General features: G+C 39.4%; 1 protein-coding gene across 1 annotated transcript in view; it reads right to left on the reverse strand.

Annotated features, from left to right (window-relative positions):
- SPATS2L (spermatogenesis associated serine rich 2 like) overlaps window positions 1-23,340 on the reverse strand; it is a 65,383-nt gene that overhangs the window by 31,129 nt on the left and 10,914 nt on the right. Inside the window, exons 2-3 of the mRNA XM_059820292.1 lie at window positions 14,999-15,060; window positions 1,689-1,797 (exon numbers count right to left, since the gene is read on the reverse strand). Of these exons, the coding sequence (XP_059676275.1) occupies window positions 1,689-1,797; window positions 14,999-15,037 (148 nt within the window). The 5' untranslated portion in view covers window positions 15,038-15,060. The remainder of the gene's footprint in view (window positions 1-1,688; window positions 1,798-14,998; window positions 15,061-23,340) is intronic.

Consider the following 23,340-nt stretch of genomic DNA (forward strand, 5'->3'; position numbering starts at 1 on the left):
CTCCTTGCTGCTGGAAATACGCGATTTCACTTGACAGCTTTGTTGACTGTTTTCACAGTATTGTCCAACACTCTTTTTGTGTTGTTTTAGCTTCGCTTTCCTCAGCTTCCCTGTGAATACTATGCAAGGTGAGGGTTATTTTAGGGGTTCCTCCAACTAACCCTGATTTTTGTCATTCATGTGAAAAGATACTCGAAGTGCTAGATTCCTTCTACCCACAAGGGGCACCTGAATGGACACATCTTTTCTCACACTGTTCCCCGACAGTAACAAATATTGGCTGTTTTCAAATGCTCATTTGCAAAGACTTCTGAACTCAAGGCACAATGATCATAAACCGGTAAAGTTCAAACAAAGATCATTTGAACTCAGGTTAGAACAGCCTGCTTTTCTTCAAGACTTTGTTGCACTCTTCCAAGGCTTGCTTTTGCCCTGTTTCTTCCTAATCGCCATGTGCCATCATCTGCTATGAGAGCAAATCCCCTTTTGAGGAGCCATTGAGAACAACTCATAGACCACAAGCAAGCAATGGTAACTTAAGACAAAATATATTGAATGAAAGGAACTTACTGATAATTATAGAGCAACCCTCCACTACATATATTACAGGAAAACAAAGTTATTGTTAATGAGATGCATCACATTTTCCTTTCTCTGTGTGTGAGTGCACAGACAAACTCTGATTTCCGTACATCTATCAGAATCTGACTGTCTATGCAGATGCCTGAATCAAGAGGCACCATATAGATCTGATGGAAGAATTCTGATGCATTTATAAATAGTTCAGTGTGCTTCATTTACTTTTTGCATATTGGTAATTTATTCCTAGTGCATCATGATGCTTTTTGGCTGATACATTGTAGTAAATTAATCCAAACCCAAAACTATTCTGAAGTATAATAGATATGAAATAAGCAACTTGGTGAGATGGCAAATCAACACTATGAGGCATTTTTAAGACATACAGGGCTTTTGAGACCACTGAACTTCTAGTATCTTTTAATCAGCCACAAGCTACAAAGATTTTGAGAGGATTTGCTCATGGTATGCTATTATTCCTGCAAAGGGTTTCTTACAGACTTTGGTGAAAGTTCAAAATACTTGCCATTATATATTTATCAGAAAAGTGTTATTTAAATACAAGTGACCTTTCATTAAAGATGGTCTCATGATGCAAAATACAAACTTGGATCCAGATTTAGAATGGCTCGAACTTTCAATGGAGTCTTGGTTCAGTCATTATAAATGTCAAGGCTATTTGCAAAATTCAGATTGCGGTTTGAATGTCAATGTATGCATCAAGTTCAGGGGTTTCGGGGCCTGGTTATCTGCTTCAGAACTATCCTAAATTCTTATTAGTTACTGTATCTTCAATAGTGAATCATATTCTGACATATTTACTTTAAAGAGCATTAATTTTCATGCTGAATAAAGAAGGTCTGAAATAAGAATGGCACCAAAAACATGGCAAAGTCAGGTAGAATAGGTAAACAGCCATGTCAAACTCATACTGTGAAGAAGCAAAGTCGCAGCCAGGAGGTTCAATTATAAAAAATGACCTTTAAGTGTCACAATCATCTGAATTTCAGCAGAACAACATAATATATTTTGAGCCACCTGAGAAAATGAATGCTTTAGCATACAATTGAATCCCTCATGCCTTAGTGAAAAAGGTACACTGTACTCACCATCCATGAAAGCTTGAACAGCTTTGTCTACATTGTTATCAAACTGCTGCAACACCAGCACTATCTCATTATTGCTTTTGTTCGGAACAACTGATCGGATTGCATTGATCTGGAAGAAAAAAAAAGGAAGACAATAACAGATGGATTTATTACACTCATTTAAACAACAGGGTACCTCTGTGCCAATGCGTATTTACATAAATGCATGTTATACATGACATGCTTACAAGTATACAACAATGCATCTGCATGAAGCAATACCCATCCTCTCCTTACCTGGCCCATGCAAATAATGAAAATAATTTCTTCAAGAGACCAAATCATAGAACTGGTAGCCAGTAAACCTGTGTTGTGGTTTAGTCGCAGCCGGCAGCTAAGCACCACACAGCCGCCTGCTCACTCCCCCCAGATGGGATGGGGGAGAGAATCGGAAGAGTAGAAGTAAGAAAACTCGCGGGTTGAGGTAAAGACAATTTAGTAGGTAGAGCAAAAGCCGCGCAAAGAAGCAAAGCAAAACCAGGAATTTATTGACCACTTCCCATCGGCAGGCAGGTATTCAGCTATCTGCAGGAAAGCAGGGCTCCATCACGTGTAACAGTTGCTTGGGAAGACAAATGCCGTTACTCCGAACGTCCCCCCTTTCCTTCTTCCTCCCCCAGCTTTATATGCTGAGCATGACGTCATATGGTATGGAATATCCCTTTGGTCAGTTGGGGTCAGCTGTCCTGACTGTGTCCCCTCCCAACTTCTTGTGCACCCCCAGCCCACTCACCGGTGGGGTGGTGTGAGGAGCAGAAAGGGCCTTGACTCTGTGTGAGCCCTGCTCAGCAGTAAGTAAAGCATCCCTGCTTTATCAACACTGTTTGCAGCACAAATCCAAAACAGCCCCATACTAGCTGCTATGAAGAAAGTTAACTCCATCCCAGCCAAAACCAGCACAACCTGGAACCAAATCCTACCCTCAGTCACAGCGGGAGAACTAGTTTAACTAAACTGACAGAATTTGGCCTTATGCTTCTTTCCTAAGTGTTCTATTTGGTGCCATGCGACTTGACAAGACACATCACCTATACAAACTTACAGAGTACACTACTTCAACAAGACTGTTGCCCAGCCTTGCTACATCAAAGTTATGGTCGGTGGTTTTTTGACATCTGGTAAACAGTCATATGCATGAAAATAGTCACAAGCTAAAAGAGAACAGTATAATTTTTAAAAGCTCTAGTGGCTGCTCAGTATAATTTCAGTTTGCTGTTCCATATATACGTGACCAGGAAGCTTATGTAACAAAATCCTGAACAAAGGACATGGGAAGCCAAATGCTTCCTTCAGGAAACTCTGCTGATGGACGAAGTGTTACACCCACAGATGATTCTGGCATGCCATGCTTCAATCTCACAGCATTTGCTATTGCTGTATTGTCTTCAGTATCCATTTATACCATGGTAGTTCAACGCACTATGTTTTAAATAAAATATTCCTACTGGAATCATGTTGATGATTTACTTTCTCATGCCCATGTAATATAGCTGAAAGTTAATAGTTACATGAAACTTCATTACTATCTTGTTTTGATGCTAGACAAGCTTTACTAGGTAGTACCAAACCAAAAATACTTGGTTAAATGTAGTTAGCAAAACTAACAAAAGCCTATGGTAGTACTCAAAAACACAAGAGGATCCGTGCCAAAACCAGTCTAATTGTTCCAAATCAGCTTTTTGAGCTTCTGTGTCAAGCTATCCAGCATGTATTTACTATTAGAAATTTGTTATTGCACTGCAAATGTTTATCTGGCACCCTTCTTTGCTATCTTTGAGTGGGAATACATCCTTGATTGAGTGTACTTTATTTACTGCATCACAATGTTGTCACGCTAATTTCTGATTGTGAAGCACTGGTAGTCTTTTTATTGCACTGTGAAATATAATTGTGAAAAAAATACGTCAAGACAGAACTGTTTAAGGGAACTAGGCTGGCTTACATGCTGACAGCATTCACACTACCTTGGTCTTAGCTATCCACTTAGATGCTGAAGAACAATCTTTCTAGATTCCCTCCATCAGTGGAGACAACAGAAGGTGATTCAGAACACTTAAGTGCTCAGATTTATGACCAAAAATCTTATTTTGCCATAGTATGTTCACCCCACTCCTCAACCACTGTATTTCCCTGTCCCGTATACTACCATAAGCCACGACTCATTTCAGGTTCTGTTAATGCACAGTGACTGAGGGCTCTGATTCACAATGCCTGCTGGACTTCGCTTCAGCACCACAAAAGGTTGATACTCGCTTCAGCTAAATCCACACAGGATCAAACGTTCTGGAAGATGCTTTCTAGATGAGCTCATCTTTTTCACTGTGTAAGGAAGGCCACTTTTTGACTTCACCACACAACTTTAGTACATCTACTTAGTATGATTTACTCTGCTCCTGGCCATCATCCTGTTACACATCTCTCTGCTACTTCGCATTTGCCCACAACATATTTCAAGTAGCAAGTCTAGCCTTGGACAACTCAGGCCACAACAATTTAGAGGGCAGTGGAGTTAAATTGCTTATCTACTTCCCAAAGACCCTTTTCAAAGCCGTATCTAATCCTTTGTCTGATGTTACCACCCTGTGACTGGGCAAGGCTTGCCCACAAGCTAGGTCCCAACCCAACAGCTAGCTGCTTTAGAGTCTCTAGTAAACACAGGTAACTATGTTGGAAGTTCAGGCAGGCTAGGCTGTCAACTGGACCGCTTGAACCAGTGGCTGTTGTTGCCAGAAACTATCCAGAAAAATCTGCCTGCTCAAGCTTATCTCTTCAGCTGATGTGCACACATGGGGAGGGAAGTAGAAAGTAGAGCTCTCTATACACTGCAGGTATTCAAGTGAAAACCAACCCAAATCGACCAGATGTGCAGAGAAAGCCCTCGAAAAGGGAGTTTTATTCATCTTCTGATTGTGGGCACAGGCATGCTATTTACTGATAAAGCTGCAACAAGTACGGACTGAGCTGGCTCCATAACAATAAAAGTTGGCAAAGACACTAGGGTAGAGCAGGTCACAAGCTGCAGCCTATTTTATGTTCAAGCTGGTAGTTGCCAAACATTTCCACCATGTGGATTACATCTTCATATTCTCACAAAAACCTCCCCTCTTCTTTCACAGTGATGTGGATCATCTCTCTGCCTACTCAAAATTGCATAATCTCCTTGTGGCAACTGCTTACAGGAAAAATAGTGAAAGGAAATATCTAGTGTATTCTAACCATCTTTAAATATAAGCATGGGAATTTCATATGGTTGCTAGGTCTTTCTTTGCTATGAAAGGTCTGGAAGCCTCAAGAAGCATCTGGAAACAACAAAGTGAGGCCAAGACCACAGGATGGATCAGGCAACTCGCCACACACTGCAGTATGGAAACTTCTTAAAGACATTAAGAACAACATCTGTGGAGTGGAGAATACTGACACACAAGAACTCGATCAGGCAGACTATGTTTTAGACTACATAATCTACTGAATACTTTCTGTTAGCACTGTATGGTCTTTGTTAAGAAATTTTTGATTAATAGAAAAAACAGAATTAAAAGCTAAACTGTGCTTCATCCGACTAGTACATGATTAAATACAAAAAGGTTACGGAAACATTCTAGTTGTGGAGATAACCCAAAAAAAGCAAGATGATGATCTTAGGAAGAACACTTGCCAATACAGAGAAAAGAAATTAAGCATATGACCAGCACTGTCGACACAGTCCCATTTTAGTTGGGCTATAAAAAAAAATAAATCTCGATTTAGGGAACATTAATGTACTGCAGAGTTCAAAAGTTCTACTGCCAAAACCCAACAATATCCTTTGTTGGACTGTTGTACAAAATATACATTTGCTTATCTTTCCATTTAGAAAATAAAAAAGTTAAGAAGCTTCATGAAAAAATTCCTCAGGAAAAGAGTATCAGTTTGCCAAGTAAAGCAGCCAGGACTTAGGAAATTCCAAGTCAGAAGTTCCTTAATCTGCTTCCCTTGTGTATGTATGCTGTGATACCCAGGATACCCTCAAGTTGTTACTGTTTCTGCTTTCCAGATTTCTGCAGTGACTTATGTGGGATAAGATAGATGAAAACTACAATTTGCAACCAGTAGGATATCAATATTAAAGAAAAAAATATAGATATGTACTGCTCTGTTCAGAAACAACGAAAGCAGTTATAAACCCAAAATTCCAACAGAGGAGAAATCCCAAAAGGTTTTGTTCTAAAATAAAATGTTTTGTCTTAAAATTTTTTAGGAACAAAATGGAACAATGTTACCATATTTATGCTGGAATTTCAAAGACAGACAGATCTGTGTGCCAGACACCAGATCTCCGACATATGATATGCACTGTTTGACTGATGTTTTCATCCAGAATACACTGGAAATATTGTACACAGGCAATGAAAAAGTCTGCGATTTCTGGACATCCAGAAATTATTGACAAATGGCTAAAAATTGTGACCTGACAGCTTATCTCGGAGGAGGACAAGGTATGTTGAGGGAGACTAGGCCATATGACAGCTTTACCCTAGAAATGCAAATTTCCCTAATATTCTACCTCTTAGTCCTTTCACCCTGGTTTCAAAAACGTGTGTAGATTTCCATGTTTGAAGCTCAGGTCTGTCCCCACATGCAAAACATGCACCGTATATTTCTGGAAAGGGACATAGCAATACAAAAGGAGAAGCCAAAGGGAGGGGTAGACAACCTTCCTGTCAGTGTAAGCCTAACACAAATGCATTTCTACAGCTGAAGGTCGTAAGAGACATATCGCAGACTGTGATGAATGGAAGCACAGCAAAGCTCCAGGAACACTTGACAAATACAAGATGACAAGTGGGAGATATATTAAAGGGCTGGGTATGCACTGGATCTAGGCAGCCCAGGTATGCTGGCTCCTCTCTGGTTCACCTGCTAGTTCAGGTGATACACCAGCCCTTTTGCAAGTACAGCTATACACCTCAACTGCTTACAAGTCTCCAGCTGCTTGAGGGAACTCAGTCACTTCCCAATCCAGAAAACTATATAGAGCTCATTTTTATTAAAGATGTGATAGAGTGATTCCAGGACAGGAGATAATTCCCAACTTTATTTCTCTAAACTTACAGTCCTCAAAGTTACCAAGAACATTTATCTTCTCAACATGTAAGCAACAGATTATGGAACTAGAATAATCCAATATTGTATGACTTCTCATCCACAAATTCCTTTTAAAAATATTTAACATCCTCAAGGATGAAAAGTACAACAGCCAAAGAATCTAACACGCAGTGATACTGCATTAATACCTAATAGTCTGCAAGAACAAACTCACAGCAGTCTACCTTATATAGATTTCTGTGTAAGTGGGAGAAAACAGTTTTCTTCCTACTCGCTGAAACCTGATCGTAGGAAGAACAACATTACCAGACAGAGTACAGGGAAGTCAACTGCTTTAATGGTTTTGTGAATCATCCTGTCTTTATCCAATGTAGATTCCCAGTGAATTTCTGTCATCATCTGGATGCTAGACAAGCACTCCGGGACACAAAAAGAATTCAGTAACATACCTCCTGAACCACAGATAATTGTGCTGTTAATGTCAGCATTAGTTGAGAAGCTGTCACTGACAGTAGTTAAATTCCTGGGCTTTCCCTCCTGCAGCCTGACCGGAAAGCACATTTCTTTGTTTACTACTAAGACGACTTGCTCAGAATTTCAGCTTACAAAAGCTACTTTAAAGCAATCACAAATCTAAAATATAAATCTGTGATCTTGAAAACAACTGTGTACGCTCAAGAACGTGGAAGACAGAACCCACATCCACCTCCATTTAAACCCACGATCCGGAGACCTACCTTGCAAGCATGCATTTAATTCCTGCAGACCTAGTTACTCTTGTGGATAAGGCTAAAGTTAGTTCAAAGTTTAGAAGACCTTAACCACTTTTCTGAGCTGAAGTCTTAAGCATACACTTAACTTGAAATGCTTGCTCAAGCCCTGTTAAAGTTGCTGCAATTTGAGCCAGGTTGCGTCTCATCAGGACCAGAATTCCATAGTCATGAGGTTGTTTTTATCAGTCTCTTACACAAATTGCTGAGGACTGCCCAGAAGTGATATCAAAATTCAAAAAAGTTCCAAGTCCCCTCAGATAAGCTGTTTCTACCCCAAAATAAAATCCCCAAGGTCTGATCAGATATACTTGACTATTTTTCTGAATTACTGTTAAACTATAAGCAATCTCACTTGGGGCAAATTTTTGGCTCCCCTAAAAAAAAATAAATTCAGTAACAGGTTATTTCTGAGAAGCATGGCACACAGCAGAGAAGGACACTGAAATTCTAACCTCTCATGGTGTCTTACTCGAAGTCCTCATGAACACCCATCTCATGAGACTTTCCTGGTAAGTCAAGCTCAAAAAGAAATTCAGCTTGCCTGAAAGTTATGACAGAAGATTACCTACTCCACAGCCAGAACCAAGCTGACATTGCTGTGTACTCCTCTGAGTCCTTTAGGTTCTCTGTCAAGTTTCAGACGGTTCCCAGGCAACTGTAACAACATGGAATGAATTGCTGCCTGTTTGCTGCTCTACTCCATCTGCTCCCCCTTGGCATCATCTCAAAGAGGATGTTTCTGGTGAATAAGTAACATATCCGGGGTTCAGAGAATTTGTTTATATATTTCTGACATAGTGACAAATTAAACTTCTTCGCTGAAAGCTCACGGCTGTTCTGAAACCTCTGAACACAGCTGCTCTAATCCCCCTGAAGTAAGTTACTATTACGGTCACTTACTCAGAAATATTCTTACTTATGCTTGGTTAAGAACACCAACGCAGATCCACCTTCACTTTGTACTAAATATTAAGATCAACGGATTTTCTCTAAGTTAGGAGCTAAATTCATTTAGAAGTATGGTTATCAACAAATACACAGACATCTTCCTACTTTATTTTTACTGCATGTCAGTAGCAAATCTTTATGTACACATATATACCATATATACCCACTGCAACTGAGGACAGGTAGCAGTGTAGGCCATGTTCAACTAGATTACACCTCCAATTGGGGTGGACCCAAATCCTGCAAGAGGACCAGGGAAGAAGGGCTGTCTGCAGAACTCTGCGGGTTTCTATGATCTAGGAATTTAGCATTAGCAGATGTCCTGGCCACATTAAGCAGGAAAACACATTTTAAAAACACTTAATGGCATAATTTTTTAAGGTTTTAAAAACTCCTACACAAACACATTCATAAATATAATTTGACTTTGCTGCATTAAGAGCCTATTTCTTACATTGGTGACATTTTTCCAGAAGCTTTACTAACCGCGTTCATCACAACACACTGAACGAGTGTTGCTGACATCCCCTTTGAGCCAAATAACAGCTTTGATCAGGTCTGCACCTCTATTTCCACTACATAACCTGTTTAATCACACTGATACCTTTGGATCATTTATCCCCAATAAGCACAAAACAAATTCTACTCGCTGCAGTAAACTACTTTAGGCAATCATCATGGATTTATTAAGTCACCCCTATCCCCCAAATTTGTAAACTAATTAAATGGAAAAAACAGACATTTCAGGAATCCTGAAAGAACATATTAAAAAGTTTGGCTCAGTAAGAACTGTTCTGCTTGACTAATGACAGCATTAGAGAGCTGAATCTATAATATCTTTAACCCAAGTTAAATGGCTCATCAAGTGACATGAGTGCGTTTTGATCAAGTTTGCTGGTCTTTGGACTAAGTCCATCTACTTCAACACATGGGCAAGGAACAGCTGCAAAGGTCAACTTTAAGGAGACCTAGTGAAATCATAGATTGGAAACTATCTGCTTTTGTAATGTATGATTTTAAATTTGTATACTCTTCCATTCCTTCCACTATGAATCCTACTTTTTCCTTGCATGCTATCACTTATGAAAACCACAGTTATGGTGTAATGTAAACAAAACTATGACACTCTTCCCCCCCCTCCCCCCCCCCCACCCCCCGCCCCGAAAACACATCTGAATAAAATTTCCTTCTTGCAGTTTATGGAACAAACCTGCCCATCTGTTCCTACAGCTCTGACACTTGAACTGACAAATGAAAAAGCAAGCCTTTCAGGAGAACTTCAACAAAACTTCACTCCTAACGGAATCCCAAGAAGAGGATTTTCATCTGAGTGAGTATTTTCCTAATTCCAGCTGACATCAGATTTCACTTGTTCAAACACATTTAGACACACAATTAAAAAAAAAAAAAAGATAGGCCCAACAGTAAGTCCTGAAGTTTGAACAATTCCCAATATTTCTTTGGATCAAAACCAAAATCATGTGCCAGAGCTGAAAGGCTATCCTGGGGAGTGCCTGATATTCACTCTTCTCTTGTTAAACTAGGAGGGTCTAATTGTTGCAGGAGACAATACATCACTTGTATTCCTCACTCCAATTGCTTCTTCTTTGGAGGCCTTGTCATTCAGAATCTCAGCACCTCTTCTGGTGATGTATTAGGTTAATGCTTGAACACCTCCATTAATTTTATGGAATTATTTTGTATTTAAGCCAATCAGTTTGGCCCATTTTATTCCTTAATCCAGTGAACTTGTGTGCATATGATCTGAACTATGTATAGCTCTCAGTCTCTGAAAATCCTGATAATAGAAAACAAGTCGTTAGTTATACTGTGTATTTTTAGGCACAGACATGAGTATAATCAGAGCCAAGAGGGACAGTGGCATAGTCAAGGTAGACTATAGCAAGGGTCAGGGCAGAGGGAATTATTCTGAAAGAGATCCTGATGGTAAACTTCTCCTTGTGCTAGCTATGCAGGCAGTTAATGACCCTTGTGGCTGCTCAAGTGCAGAACTTGTGTTATTCCAGAAAATCTGTGGGTTATGTGCATGAAAATATGGTAATCACAGCCCTGGCTCCCCACAAGAGTATCACAGCTGCAGGAGCCTCCGCCAACTATGGAAACTTCCATTAGCCTTCCTGACATCACAGGCCAACATTTTATATAAATCTCTCGGGGGGGAGGGAGTGGGGGAAGAAAGGATGTGAAATAGAATGTTTAACCTATTGACTTTATGAACTATTTCAGCTGAAATGCCAAGAATGAATTATACAACTATCAGTACTACAGTAGCATTCTCTTATGACTCAAATTAGGGGTAGGGGTCTTACAGAGCCTGTGTGTGAGCATAATGCCCAAAATGTCTGCCTGAGCCTCACATCACCTTTAAAACAGGGGCAGATAACTTATTTCCTTGAATAGCTACAAGCTGATCATGGAAGGAACACGGGGAAAGGCCACCATTTTAACACAAACCAACAAACATTATGCTAAAACTTCATGGGCTCTGTACCACATTTTTGTCACAGAGAAACAATGTTCAATTTAAGGAGAAATTTAGTGTTCTACTTTTGCAGAAACTTACAAGAGTAAGTATTTGTGTGCAGATGTACAGCTCCCTCGGCTTCGTTCAAGTCCTAGCAGGATCAAAGTCTTAAATATATTTATGATCTACAAGCACTGAGGTAGAAGAATGGGAGAACCGGGAAGGAATTGTATTCTATTATGTTCTTTTTAACAAGGCTTGGTTATATTTGTGTTGATGGCAATGGATTTGTGGAGCTCAGCAAAAGTAATTTATAAATCTTGGTTTTGTTTCCCAGAAATACTCTCCCCAGAAAGGTGGAAAAAGTAAACATTAAACTCACTGCTTCAATGTTGTGTAGCATGACCATGTCTTGCTCTAAGTTTTCTAAGTGAGAAAGGGATTTGATTTTGACTCTCTTACCAGGACACTGTAAATATGTCTGCTTTTCAAATGTGCAAATGAACTCCTTAACATTTTAGCAGTCTAAGTGCAAATATAATTAAAGCCAACTCAGCAGGACGTATCTGTTCAACCCCTTCCTCGTATTTCTAGTACATTACTCAGAAGGTTCCAAAGCTACAGTTGCTTTAGAGTTACTCAGTTTGTTGCTGACAGAAAGAGCCACCATACTGTAAACCAAATATGAGATGTCAAATGGAGGTTCTGTGCCATTGCAATCTCATTTTAAAACAAGACAGACTTGTCCAAGTGAAATGGCAAACTGAGCATGCTAGCATCTCAGCTAATGTATGTAGAGTTCATGAGGTTTCTGCTGTTCAGTCACTAAGCCTTTATTTAGTAGATTATTAGTCTATATTTTCCGGAATAAAAATCAGCGATTTTGCAATAAAATGTTAATTGTTGTTAAACTAAGTTTTCACTTTGGCATAGGGATTTAGCGCCACTAAATATGGATGGAGGATACAGGAATAAAGAGAGGAACTATTTATAACAGAGTGTATTGATCCAATTATTTTCCTGCCTTAAAATGTATATGTGCATAAACAGTTGATTTTAGATACTCCCAGCAGATACCAGACTTGGAATAGCAGATAGCTAGTGTGAATAAAGGTCCTGTTGCAGTTCTTAAACCAGCAAAAGACAAACAGATGATTTGTAAAATCCTGCACTTGTAAAACTGACTGAATTAATAAAAAAAATTCAAGCTACACAGTAAATAGGCAGAACTTCAATTGATTTACTGAGTTGCATTTTAAAAGTTACTATAATTTACCTTCCAGCACTCTGGTACTAGGAGATAGGATTTGATGACATTACTTTCTATTGCAAAATCCATCATACTACTGAATATTTAAACCCTGCGCTGTTACTAGGAGCTAAGGAAGATACTCATCACTGACATACAGATTCATGTTGACACGAAAATCCTCAAGAACAATGAGTGATTCAGGAGGTAACAACAAATATGAGGAAAAACTACTCAAAAAGCAGGCACCTGGACAGTGCAACAGGTAAGGAGTTGTTTCCCATCAGGGGATATAAAGCGAGTAAGCAGCAAAAGATGGACACAACAGTCTGAACAGGAACTCATTCCCACCTGAACTACTTAATGTAAATCATCACTTGCTACGCGGTTTCCTCAGCAGCTTCATTAATGTATTGATGGGCAGGTAACAGTTTGTAACTGTTCTTTCAGGAAACATCAGTAGCAAACTGAAACCTGAGGAAACCTAGTTTCAGGCTCAATAGTTGTCATGGTTCATCAACTCTTTATAAACCAAATATGATGGTTTACAGCCATTGACTACTAGTCATGATCAGTTCTGAAAAATAGATTACCCAACTGAAAAATTCATTATTTGTGAACTCAGAAGCAAAACAGCAAGTTAACTAAGAATCTGACTACTGACCTCTAGTTCAAGGCTATTTCTTTTCTCTGTCATGCTGTGGTGTGTTATATTACATCTTAATTATCTATCACTCCTTGGGACTTTTCTGGATTGGAAAGCCACATTGACATTATCTTGCACACATTCCTCAAGCCAAATGATTTTTTCCTTGTTATCAGTCCACCTAATTGCAAACCTGAAGTTTGAATTGCAAAAGTGCAATCTTTTTCTGCTGAATAAATTTTTTTGTCAGCTGAGGAAAAGAGTTAATCCAAGGAATCACACACAAATTTGTGGGTTTTTTTCCTTCCCATTGACAGGTTTAGAGAGAAGTGAATATTTCACATGCCTGCTGCCCTGCAGGATGTGTAATGTGCCACAGCCAGGTCTTATGATACAGCGGAAGATGACTACATCTCTCCATTTCACATTAAATATCAAGGAAATACAGAACAGTGAGGGTAATCAGTCTTGATCCCTTCTCCTTGTGCATCTTTCATGGAGTGAACGGGCCTAATCAACTTTTCACTGATACCTGGACAAACTTGAGCTCACTGACAGAATGGGATTCTGGCCTTCAACATTTATCACACTGCCTTATAATCTGCATCAGAGCGTCACATTGGGCTTAATAAGGCCGTAAATCAAGGAACCCATTAGCATTCTCTGAACTTCCCAAATGCAAAGCTCCATCTCTCTTCCCAAACGTGAAATAGAACAAAACCTGATTTTATAAAAGACGACCATTCAGGTGAATTATCAAAATCTTGGCTTCTTTTAAAATTCAACCCTATCACGTTATACTCCTACAGTCTTCCCACTTCTCTCTCTCTCCTTTTTTCCTATTCTTTGACAGATGTCCTGGTTTCCTATTTATGTTGGTTAGACTGTCTCTTCACAATCTGCCTGCTTGGAGTCACAAAGGATCTCCTGACCTACCTCATATTTGAGTATGTAATGGTTTAAGCCCAGCTGGCAACTAAGCACCACACAGCCACTCACTCACTGCCCCCCCACCCCAGCGGGATGGGGGAGAGAATCAGAAAAGTAAAACTGAGAAAGCTCGTGGGTTCAGATAAGAACAGTTTAATAAATGAAATAAAATAATAATGATAATAATAAAAATTGTAATGAAAAGGAAAACAACAACAACAAACAAGACAGACAAACGATGCAAATGAAAACAATTGCTCACCACCCTCCAACCAACGCCCAGCCTGTCCCCAAGCAGTGGTCCCCCGGCCAGCTTTCCCCTAACTTATATACTGAGCATGACATCATATGGTATGGAATATCTCTTTGGTCAGTTGGGGTCAGCTGTCCCGGCTGTGTCCCCTCCCAATTTCTTGTGCTCCCCCAGCCTACTCACTGGTGGAGTGGTGTGAGAAGCAGAAAAAGGCCTTGACTCTGTGTAAGCACTGCTCAGCAGTAGCTAAAACATACCTGTGTATCAACACTGTTTTCAGCACAAATCCAAAACATAGGCCCATACCAGCTACTATGAAGAAAATTAACTCTATCCCAGCCAAAACCAGCACAGTGTACTAATTATCTTTAGGTCCTTTACTGCTCCTGAAAGGGCGGTGAGGCTCTAGCAGTAGCCAGCATTTGGAGAGGACATACTCAAGCACATGGAATGCAGTTCAAAGCAGATCTACTTACATAGAAAGAAAAAAAATCTACTCTTTTCAGGCCCTGTAATTTTAGGAATTGCTTTAAGTAGTACAAGTATGACATTTTTGGTCAGAAAAATTATTTTCTAAAGGGTGTGTTTCTTCAAAGGTTGTATTTTGTACAGCAGCAATCATCACAAAGTGCTATTCTCCACAGCATCAGTGTGCACAGGAATCACAAAGGAGTAAGAGAAGTCTATCTGACAAAACATTGTCTCTTTGCAGAAAAGCAAAAATGTTTCTCATCAACCAAGATTAATATAATAATCCTATCAATACCTGCCTGTGTACTTAACTTTATGCACAGAGTCAATGAATGTTAAAATTAAGTATGTGAATGGTTTTTGAAGGAGCAAAGATGAAATATATATGCAAATTTAATTTTGGTTTGCAGTGTACTGTTACTTGAACCTACCTTTTCCTTGATATTTACAGGAGAATTGATTGCTGCCATCTCTCTTCAGGTAAGAATATTGTCTGTGAAGGAGGAAAAAAACCAAAAAGATTAATTCGGAGGTTTTAATCCCAACCTGTCAAAGCTACACCTATAAAGACTAATTGCATGTGCTTACCTATAAGCATTAGAAAAACATGAGAATACTTATGTCCTGCACAGCAGTGCTCAATCTTGCCAAAAAAAAAAAGCTAGTCCAAATTCCATACTTTTCCCAGATTGGTTCTGCAAACACATTTTAAAAATGCCTTAGAGTTATGAATCTGGATAGGAGGGGTATCATGCTTCTCCCAGCCACGTCTCTTGGACCCTATTCATTATTACTTGATACCTTTGAGGTTTTAAAGAGGAGAAATACCTTAGACGAACTCAACAGCTCCTGTTTTCTCATTCACCAGCAACCTCAATTTTTGCCAGAAAATTTTTCTGAAGATCCCATCTTAAAAAGCAGCTAAATGTGCCAGGAGGTTAGGCTGACAAGTGCTGCGTGGCTGGTTTTTTTTTTCCCCCCTCTAAACTAATTCAGGGGATTTAGCCACACAGGTCCTATTGAAACTAACAGGGTCTGTATAATTAAATCTCCAAGTCTGCTCTGAAAACTTGGGCACATGAATGGAATTTGCATGTGATTAAGAAACACTGCAATATGCTTTCTATTTCCAGTTATGTGGCTGGGTAAGTGAGAGAGACACTGTACCACATGATGAAGAGTTCACACAGGGAAGGGAGTCCAGTTGCCTAATCCTGATTCCATCAAAACCAACTGCCTGAGGCTTCAGTAAAGAACAGGCTTGAATCTTCACATTTTAAAATTAAGTCACACACAAAGAATTACAGCAAAGACTAAGTCAAATGGAATAAAAGCTTGGTTTGATCACCAAATTTAACTCTATTGTACACTGATAAGAAGGTATAGATGTACATAAATAAGAATGAAATCTTAGTTCTTTCCAAGTTTTTAAGTTGAAACACTTCTTCCTGTTCCCCATTTGAGCCCTTTGCTACGTGGACTGATATAAGAGTTCCCATAATTCTTCTAAATCTCTTTTAGTGCACTTAAACAATCTTCCCTTAACTCCTGCTTTGAAACATAGCACTTCAGTGGAGTTCAAACTCCAGAAACTAAGTGCTTCTATTACAGCATCCACTGATAGCATTTAAATCTTGTTACTAATTTTTGTATGCATCCATTTTCTACTTAAAAAGATGAGATTCAAGGAAGCACATTTTCAAAAATAATGTGACTTTGTGGTAGATGGGGAAGAAATGATAGGAAGAAGAAAAAGGAATGAATTTTTGAGTTTTGGTCTGATGAAGAACAGACACTGAATTATGGAAACCCTCAAAAAATAAGGTGCCAGAAGAAAAAAGTAACCCTTTCCATTGCCAGTTATTAAAAAAAATGCTTGAAATGAGTAAGGTTCTTCCTGCCATATCTATTTTACTATACCATAAACAGATACTCTCTATTAAAACTCACATAGCTTGTATCTGTCTTTAGTCAGTGGCTCAACCACTTCGCCAAGCCACCAAGCTGGAGTCTCACTATGTCCAGTAAGACTTCTTCCTGGCAACTGGGCCACTGTGTCACTCTGAATGCCTTACTATCAGCTGGTGTATCAGATCAGGAGGTTCCCCTCCCTGTCCCTCCTTAAATCAAGGATGAAGGAGCTCAAATTAGTTTTTGTCAAACACACCCAATGGCTAAAAGTAGAGTTATAAAATGTCTGGATGGAGCAGGCAGGAAGATCACACAGAATATTAGCTTGGGGCAACTCCATTTCCAATATTTAGTGTGTTCCAACAACTAAAGGAAAGTGTTGAGTAACGATTGTAGTCTGTAGTCCCTATATACCATTTTTTAATGTACTTCTTGTCTTTTGCTGTCAGATATTTCTCATGCTAAATGGGCACAGAACATGAGCTATAGGTCATCAAATTTCCCATGCAGACTGGAAAACTTAGCTTTAAAATTACCCTGTAAGTCTTCATCTCCCTTACTGCTTCAGAAAAGCATGCCTTCTACCTAGTGACATCCAAACCATGCTGGACTGACAATATTCTCTGTTTAATAGATAATCGTATGTTAAGAAATTTGACTCATTTGCCCTTTATTTACTATCTAGCAGCTTTTGTAATGTTGCAGATAACTGATGGAAGCCTGTCCTCTTGCATACCAATTTAAATACGCTTAATCTGATCCAACACCTGATAACAACATTAAAGAAAAGGATAAAACTGTTCTTGATGAATCAACACACAGCACAGAAACAAGTACAATAAGGATTATAGCTAACAAATCCTTCTGGCCTTAAAAGTCTATTAATCTATAAAAACCAATAAATAATGGGAAAAGACCTTTGTCACCTGAAATCTTCAGATTCTGCTTTTTCAGCATATAGTTTACTAATTTTGTATGAAACCTGTACATTCTAAAACTGCATCTTCTAAGAAGTAAATTAACTCCAATAATCGTACTTTGTGAAAGCCCCACACCTCTCAACTTATGTTGCTTCAAAGGTACTAGCTAGAGTAATTTTTCAGCTTTAAATTTAATTTACTGATTAAACCCTACTACAGCACTTAGCCAAATTTACTCTTTGTAGCAATGCTCTGACTCAGTTTAAAACCACACATAAAAACTTCATACAACACCGTGCCAGATTTGACTTGTCTCTTCTTTGCTGTATGCTCCAGGTATTACTATGATTATAGTCTTCCACTGATGAATGTGATGCTGATTCAGCTAGCTTGCAACTACAAGCTGTTTCAAGAAGACTTGGCAAGCCACACAAAACATACCCTTGGTTTCTCTTTCTTCCTCTTTTCTTTTTTTCTTTTAAGATCAAGAACTAAGAGGACACCAGCTTTTACAAATGGACTCATTCCTCTACACTTCAGACTCCTCATTAATATGCATATTACAGCTGTCAAAATGAAGATGCTAAAACTGAGTTGGAGCTATTTTTCATTCACCTTCTCCAAGGACAGGTAATTGAAATAACCTGCATAAAACACTTGCTCATTTATATAACTCAGGCCAGCACTGCTTGTTACATAAAATACAAATGATACATTAAAAAGGAAAATGTCAGTGTAGCAGCAATTTTTAAAAATATCCTTTATGGCTATACTTAATAGCTAATCAATTTAATTTTCTCATTGTAGCACAAACTGATTTATTGGATTAACTGGTATTTTTCCTCTGATGATATTTTAATCTCTGTATTGAACAATTACTGCATTTCTAGTCCTGTGACAAGAGATTATAGCACATAAATAATTTCATGAACAAAATAGTCCCACTGAAGTTTAGAAGCTTTAGCTCCAGGCTTGGATCTAAATTTGAGCTGCTACATTCTCATCCTGAACTCTTCAGAGTAGCTTCTTTCTGCCTCAACTGAGCCCTAAAGCCCCCTAAAGCCAGGTGAGAACAGTGCTTTGCATGTAATGTGCTAATACCATGCACAGAAAAAAACCCACGTTTAGAGAAAGATATTTTACAGAAGATTTTTCTGCAGTGGCTAAGATTAAGTTAACACAAGCACTAAATTTATAATGTATAAATCATATTGTACATGAGAGGTTCTCAGCTTGAATGTCAGCTTACATGCTTTGTCTTTCTCCACATCTCCTGCTTGTATTTGCACTCCTGAAATGTCACTGCATGTCATACCAACAGGACTTCCATGAAGAAGGAATGAAAGAAAAAAATACTACAGAATCCCTTATATAAACGGGTCATTAATTTCTGATACCAATTTCCAAATATATTACCTGGAATAGGAGGTTACTCTCAGTTGGTTGGTACATCCTGACCTCAAACACTGATGGAAGGGTGTTATTTCTGTACCTATTACACACGTCCAAATGAGACATTTTACTTGCCTTGTAAAATGAAGCATTTCAATACAACAAAAAGAAAAAAATATAGCAGAGGCACTTCAAGGGAATGCTGCAGAGATAATTGGATTAAGCTTGGCAGAGCCTTACTGCTCTTCTCCTCCCAAATGAAGCAATTCATGTTACTCTACACAGGTTTAAACTAACATGAAACCGAACCAGCTAAGGTGCTGGTGCATGTTCTGTGCTGCTGACCTTACTGCAAGCAGCAATGTCCAGCAGGGCAGACAGTTAGGAATAGTCTTTAACCACTGCAGCAAAATATGACAGGGCTCACCTGTCACAGCCTTAAGTATGTGGCTGCTCGCCCAGTCTTTACAGAAGTTTCCTTTCTGTCTTCAAGCAGCTCAAATCCCACTGCTTTGTGTTCAACCTCCCAAAGAACACCTGCCACCTTTCCACTAGGACTACCTTCGGAGGTGTTCGGCTCACAGACACCTTCCACCTAGACGGGCCTTGGGGTAAAGCTGACAAACATTCCATTTTCTACAGAACTTCGCATGGGTGGGATTGCCTGCATCCCAAGCATCAGAGAATCACGGGACCAAGCCTGTGCCCTGCCCCTACTGCAAAACCTGGCAATTACCACCTGGCACATTTAAATTTCAGACTTAGAAACAGTATCAGAAAAAGAAGAAACATACTCCCCTCCAGCAAAGCAAAAAAGAATCTCCTTGCAAATACACAGAGATGGAAAGGAGTTTATGAAAGCGTAAATGTTGCCAGAAAGACACGAATTGTGAAAATATGCCGGCAGTCAGCTCTATCAGAGTGGAGGAGGTTGTGTGACACCTGTTCCACCATTTCTGACATCTGAAGATACAACTTATCTTTGGCAATGGGGAACAGAAAATTCCCCTCAAAACAGCACAGAATAATCCAGTGTTGGAAGGGTTTCCCATCTCTGGGTTTATGGATGAATAGTCTCCTACACCCCAAAAATGACGTATTTCCTCCTCTGCCCACTGCAACTGTTTCCTTTTATAATGCTTCCCCCCGCCCCAGCAGAACAGGAATCCCAGGTCTAAGTGACTTGACCCTTGCCAATGCTTCTTTAATCCCTATCTGCTTCTGCAGTCATCTGCTGCACCTTGTGCTAACCCAGTCCTTCATCTCATTGTGCTAATTTCTTTCCAATGTCCCATGACTAACCTTTTCAAAGTTTCACATACAGACACTTTGGGTGACAGTATAGCAACACAAGGCAGGAGATAAATACATACATGGCCCTACCACTGATAAACTTACCAGTCCTACTACTAAGCAAGACTATACACACTCAGTCACTGCGTAAGCTTTCTCTGTTAACAGAGCAACTGGGGTTTACAATTTTGTCACTCAAATGTGTTCATAAAGTAGATCAGTGCTAAAAAATGGAGGGTTGAATTTTTTATTTTTAATTAAGAATCATTTACTCATTTCCAAATAGTTCAAAACCCGCCCAGCTCCAAAAAGCTAACATGCAAGGTACAGGTGGAACAACACAATTACAATTTTAGAGCCAACTTCAAAAAATAAGATGTAAATGCCTGCACTATGCTTTCATCTTCTGCACTTCTACTTCCTCTACAGAATTACATCTGATTGTTAAATGGGATTCTTATCTATCCATGTCTATTATATCACACTGTCTTGCCTGCAGACTTCCACATGCCTTAGGTAAAGACAAAACCAGCACAATCAGAGACACATGGCCTCCATTCCACACTTGACCGACTTTTATCATAAAGAGAGGCTACCAGAGAATTGCAGATGAAGGGGGAGGACGAATGCACCTCTTCTGATGCGGTTTTAAGTTAATATTTTTGTATCAGAAAGACTGACAAATCTGCAAGAGTATGATTCTAAAATTCAAGTTATTTCAGAAAGGAATTTGTCTGGTCTTCACTCAGATTTTATTTAAATAGGAAAAGAAAAAATTACCTTATTAGCTCAGAGACCAAACATTAGCGTGCATATCATTGTTAGTTACAAAAATTAGTGTCCTTAGTTGTGCACAAAGCCCGGCCATTGTGGTTGCAAAACTACTAGAGATAGCATGAGATTTAGACACTTGTCTTCACTATCTTGAGATTAGCACCGGGTATGATTTTCTATTTGCTGTAGTCTATTGTCTAAAGGTAAATATAATAATTAAAATATAAATGCATAAACATAACCAGTGTCAAGAGCATCTAGAACATATTAACAAGTGTCCTCCTAGCTGCCCTTTTAGCCTTCTGTGTCATTATAAATGAAAGCATTCAGTAAAAACAATGTAAAGTGTAATTAATACAGAACTGCTATTTTCCCTGTGCTGTTTTATGCCTTTCTAAAGATTGTATCCAGAAATGGTACATACCATATTTCCTGGTTTTCAGAAGTTTGAGATTAGCCACTTCAGGTTAGTTAAGTGCCTCCAGGTAAGTTTGGTGATATCTGAGGCCTTTAGTATAATTTTCTTTAGTATGTGCATAAACATATGTACATGAAGGCATACGCATTCCAGAATATTCTCCATTTCCAGAGCCCGGTCTCACTACTGTCCCTTGGTCATGCTTGTCTCAACCACAGAATGCAGCAGTTGCCTCTGCATTCTCCCTTCCGCTCAGCTAATGCAGTCTGATTCCCTGATGGTCACCACACTGCCTGAAACCTACTGGCTGCAGAGCTGGAAACAGGATGCAGGAAATAGTGTCTCACTGATTCCACATGTAGGTCTGGATTCCCACAGAAAAGAGGCTTATGCTCCCCCCATTGTTTATCACCTCCTTCCTGAGGATTTCTGAAATGATTGACACTACAATCTGAGAAAGAAGCAGATGTCTCAGAGATACTACAGCCTTGCAGATGCTTGCTTGAAAACAGGCAGTAAGGCATAGAAGTTTGGAAAATATGCAGTGGCGCGTCAGGAACTCAGTTATGTTATTTAACACTATAAAATCCATACCTGAGACACCATGGACCTATCTTCTATAAAAAGAAAAGGGCCAGAGGTGAGAGTGGGATATGAGAGGAAGGACAGTCCTTAGCACCTGGGTCAGTGTCCTTTGAAGCCTGTCTCCTATCATCAGATTCCTGCGAAGTGCAGGAATGGTTCTAAGCAGGTATCACAGTTACACTGTGATGTCCAATTAGCGTCACAACAAAACGGTTAAACACCAGTAAATCCTGTACTTCATTCTGATATACCACATTGATCTTTGATCTTGTTTTGTTCTCCTCTTCCTAAGCAGAGATGGTGCTATTAATATAAACCCGGGAGGGTCTGTGCTTCCCTCTCCCAGTCCCAGTGCATGAGCCAAGTCAGGCCACTACATATGTGGGCTCCACAAGCAGCTGTGCTTTCACGCTGGAAAGAGCATGATGTGGTGTGTGATGGATCCTCAGGTCCTTCCATGCACCTGGTGCTGCAGCCCCCACTATAAGGGAGTCCTGCAGAGGAATGTTCCAGCCCTTATCAAGGTCAGTTTGAGAGAGAGTCAGAAGAAAGCTACTTGACTGGCATCTTCTCCAAACTCCATTAATATTTCATCCAAACAGCTTACAAGTATTCAGTGATATAACTGTATCTTTTGATACAGACATCACAAAAGATTCTGGCTGTGTTTCCTATCGCTGATCCACAGACAACAACCCACCCTTGTTACTACAGCAAAGGCTGCTTGCAAACCCTCTTGCTGTACAGTCTTTGAATGCTGGGTCTGTCCTATCCAAGCTAAGCTCTTCTTTAAACACAAGTTTCAGTGTGACATCCCCAAAAGATCAGTGAGTGTCACTGTACTAGCTGATGCCCATTCATGCCAAGTGACTGACACTATGTGACAGTTACCACCAGAATTACCATCTCAGAGATGTGAAAGTATAAGAATCTAACTTTGTAGAATATACCTTGGGCTGAGAAGGATCCAAACCAGTTGCTTGTATTTAGGTCATTAACACCATCCTGCATCTGAGCAATGGAGATCAGTTTTTTTGAAAAAAAAATAAGTATAGATTTTGGTACCTTCAGAATCAGCCTTTACACAGCAAATACTGTTCAAGCTTAAATACAGTGTAAGTGGCATTACACAGCAGTGAAATAAATCAAAGTGATTCTCATAGCCCCTGGCTCACAAGGGCAGAAAATTCAGGAAAACAGACGAACCCTGAGAGCTGCAAAATATATGCCCGCATTTGCAATAGTGATAAAAAAAGGTAGTAAGTGGTAACATTTTGCTGATCTTTTCTTGCACTTCTGAGCAATTAATTCAGTAAGTTTAGCCTAATGCACTCAAGAATGCCAAACATTAGAAATTACTTTTTAGTAATGCTTCAGGCTGAATTCTAAAGCCATCTCTGCCATCTCCTTGCATTTTCCCATTGCAAAATGCGGTCCCTGCTCTTACCATATTTGGAATGAAACAACTAAGAACTCTGCC

The sequence above is a fragment of the Gavia stellata genome, chromosome 8 (genome assembly GCF_030936135.1).
Source record: "Gavia stellata isolate bGavSte3 chromosome 8, bGavSte3.hap2, whole genome shotgun sequence".
Lineage (NCBI taxonomy): Eukaryota > Metazoa > Chordata > Aves > Gaviiformes > Gaviidae > Gavia > Gavia stellata.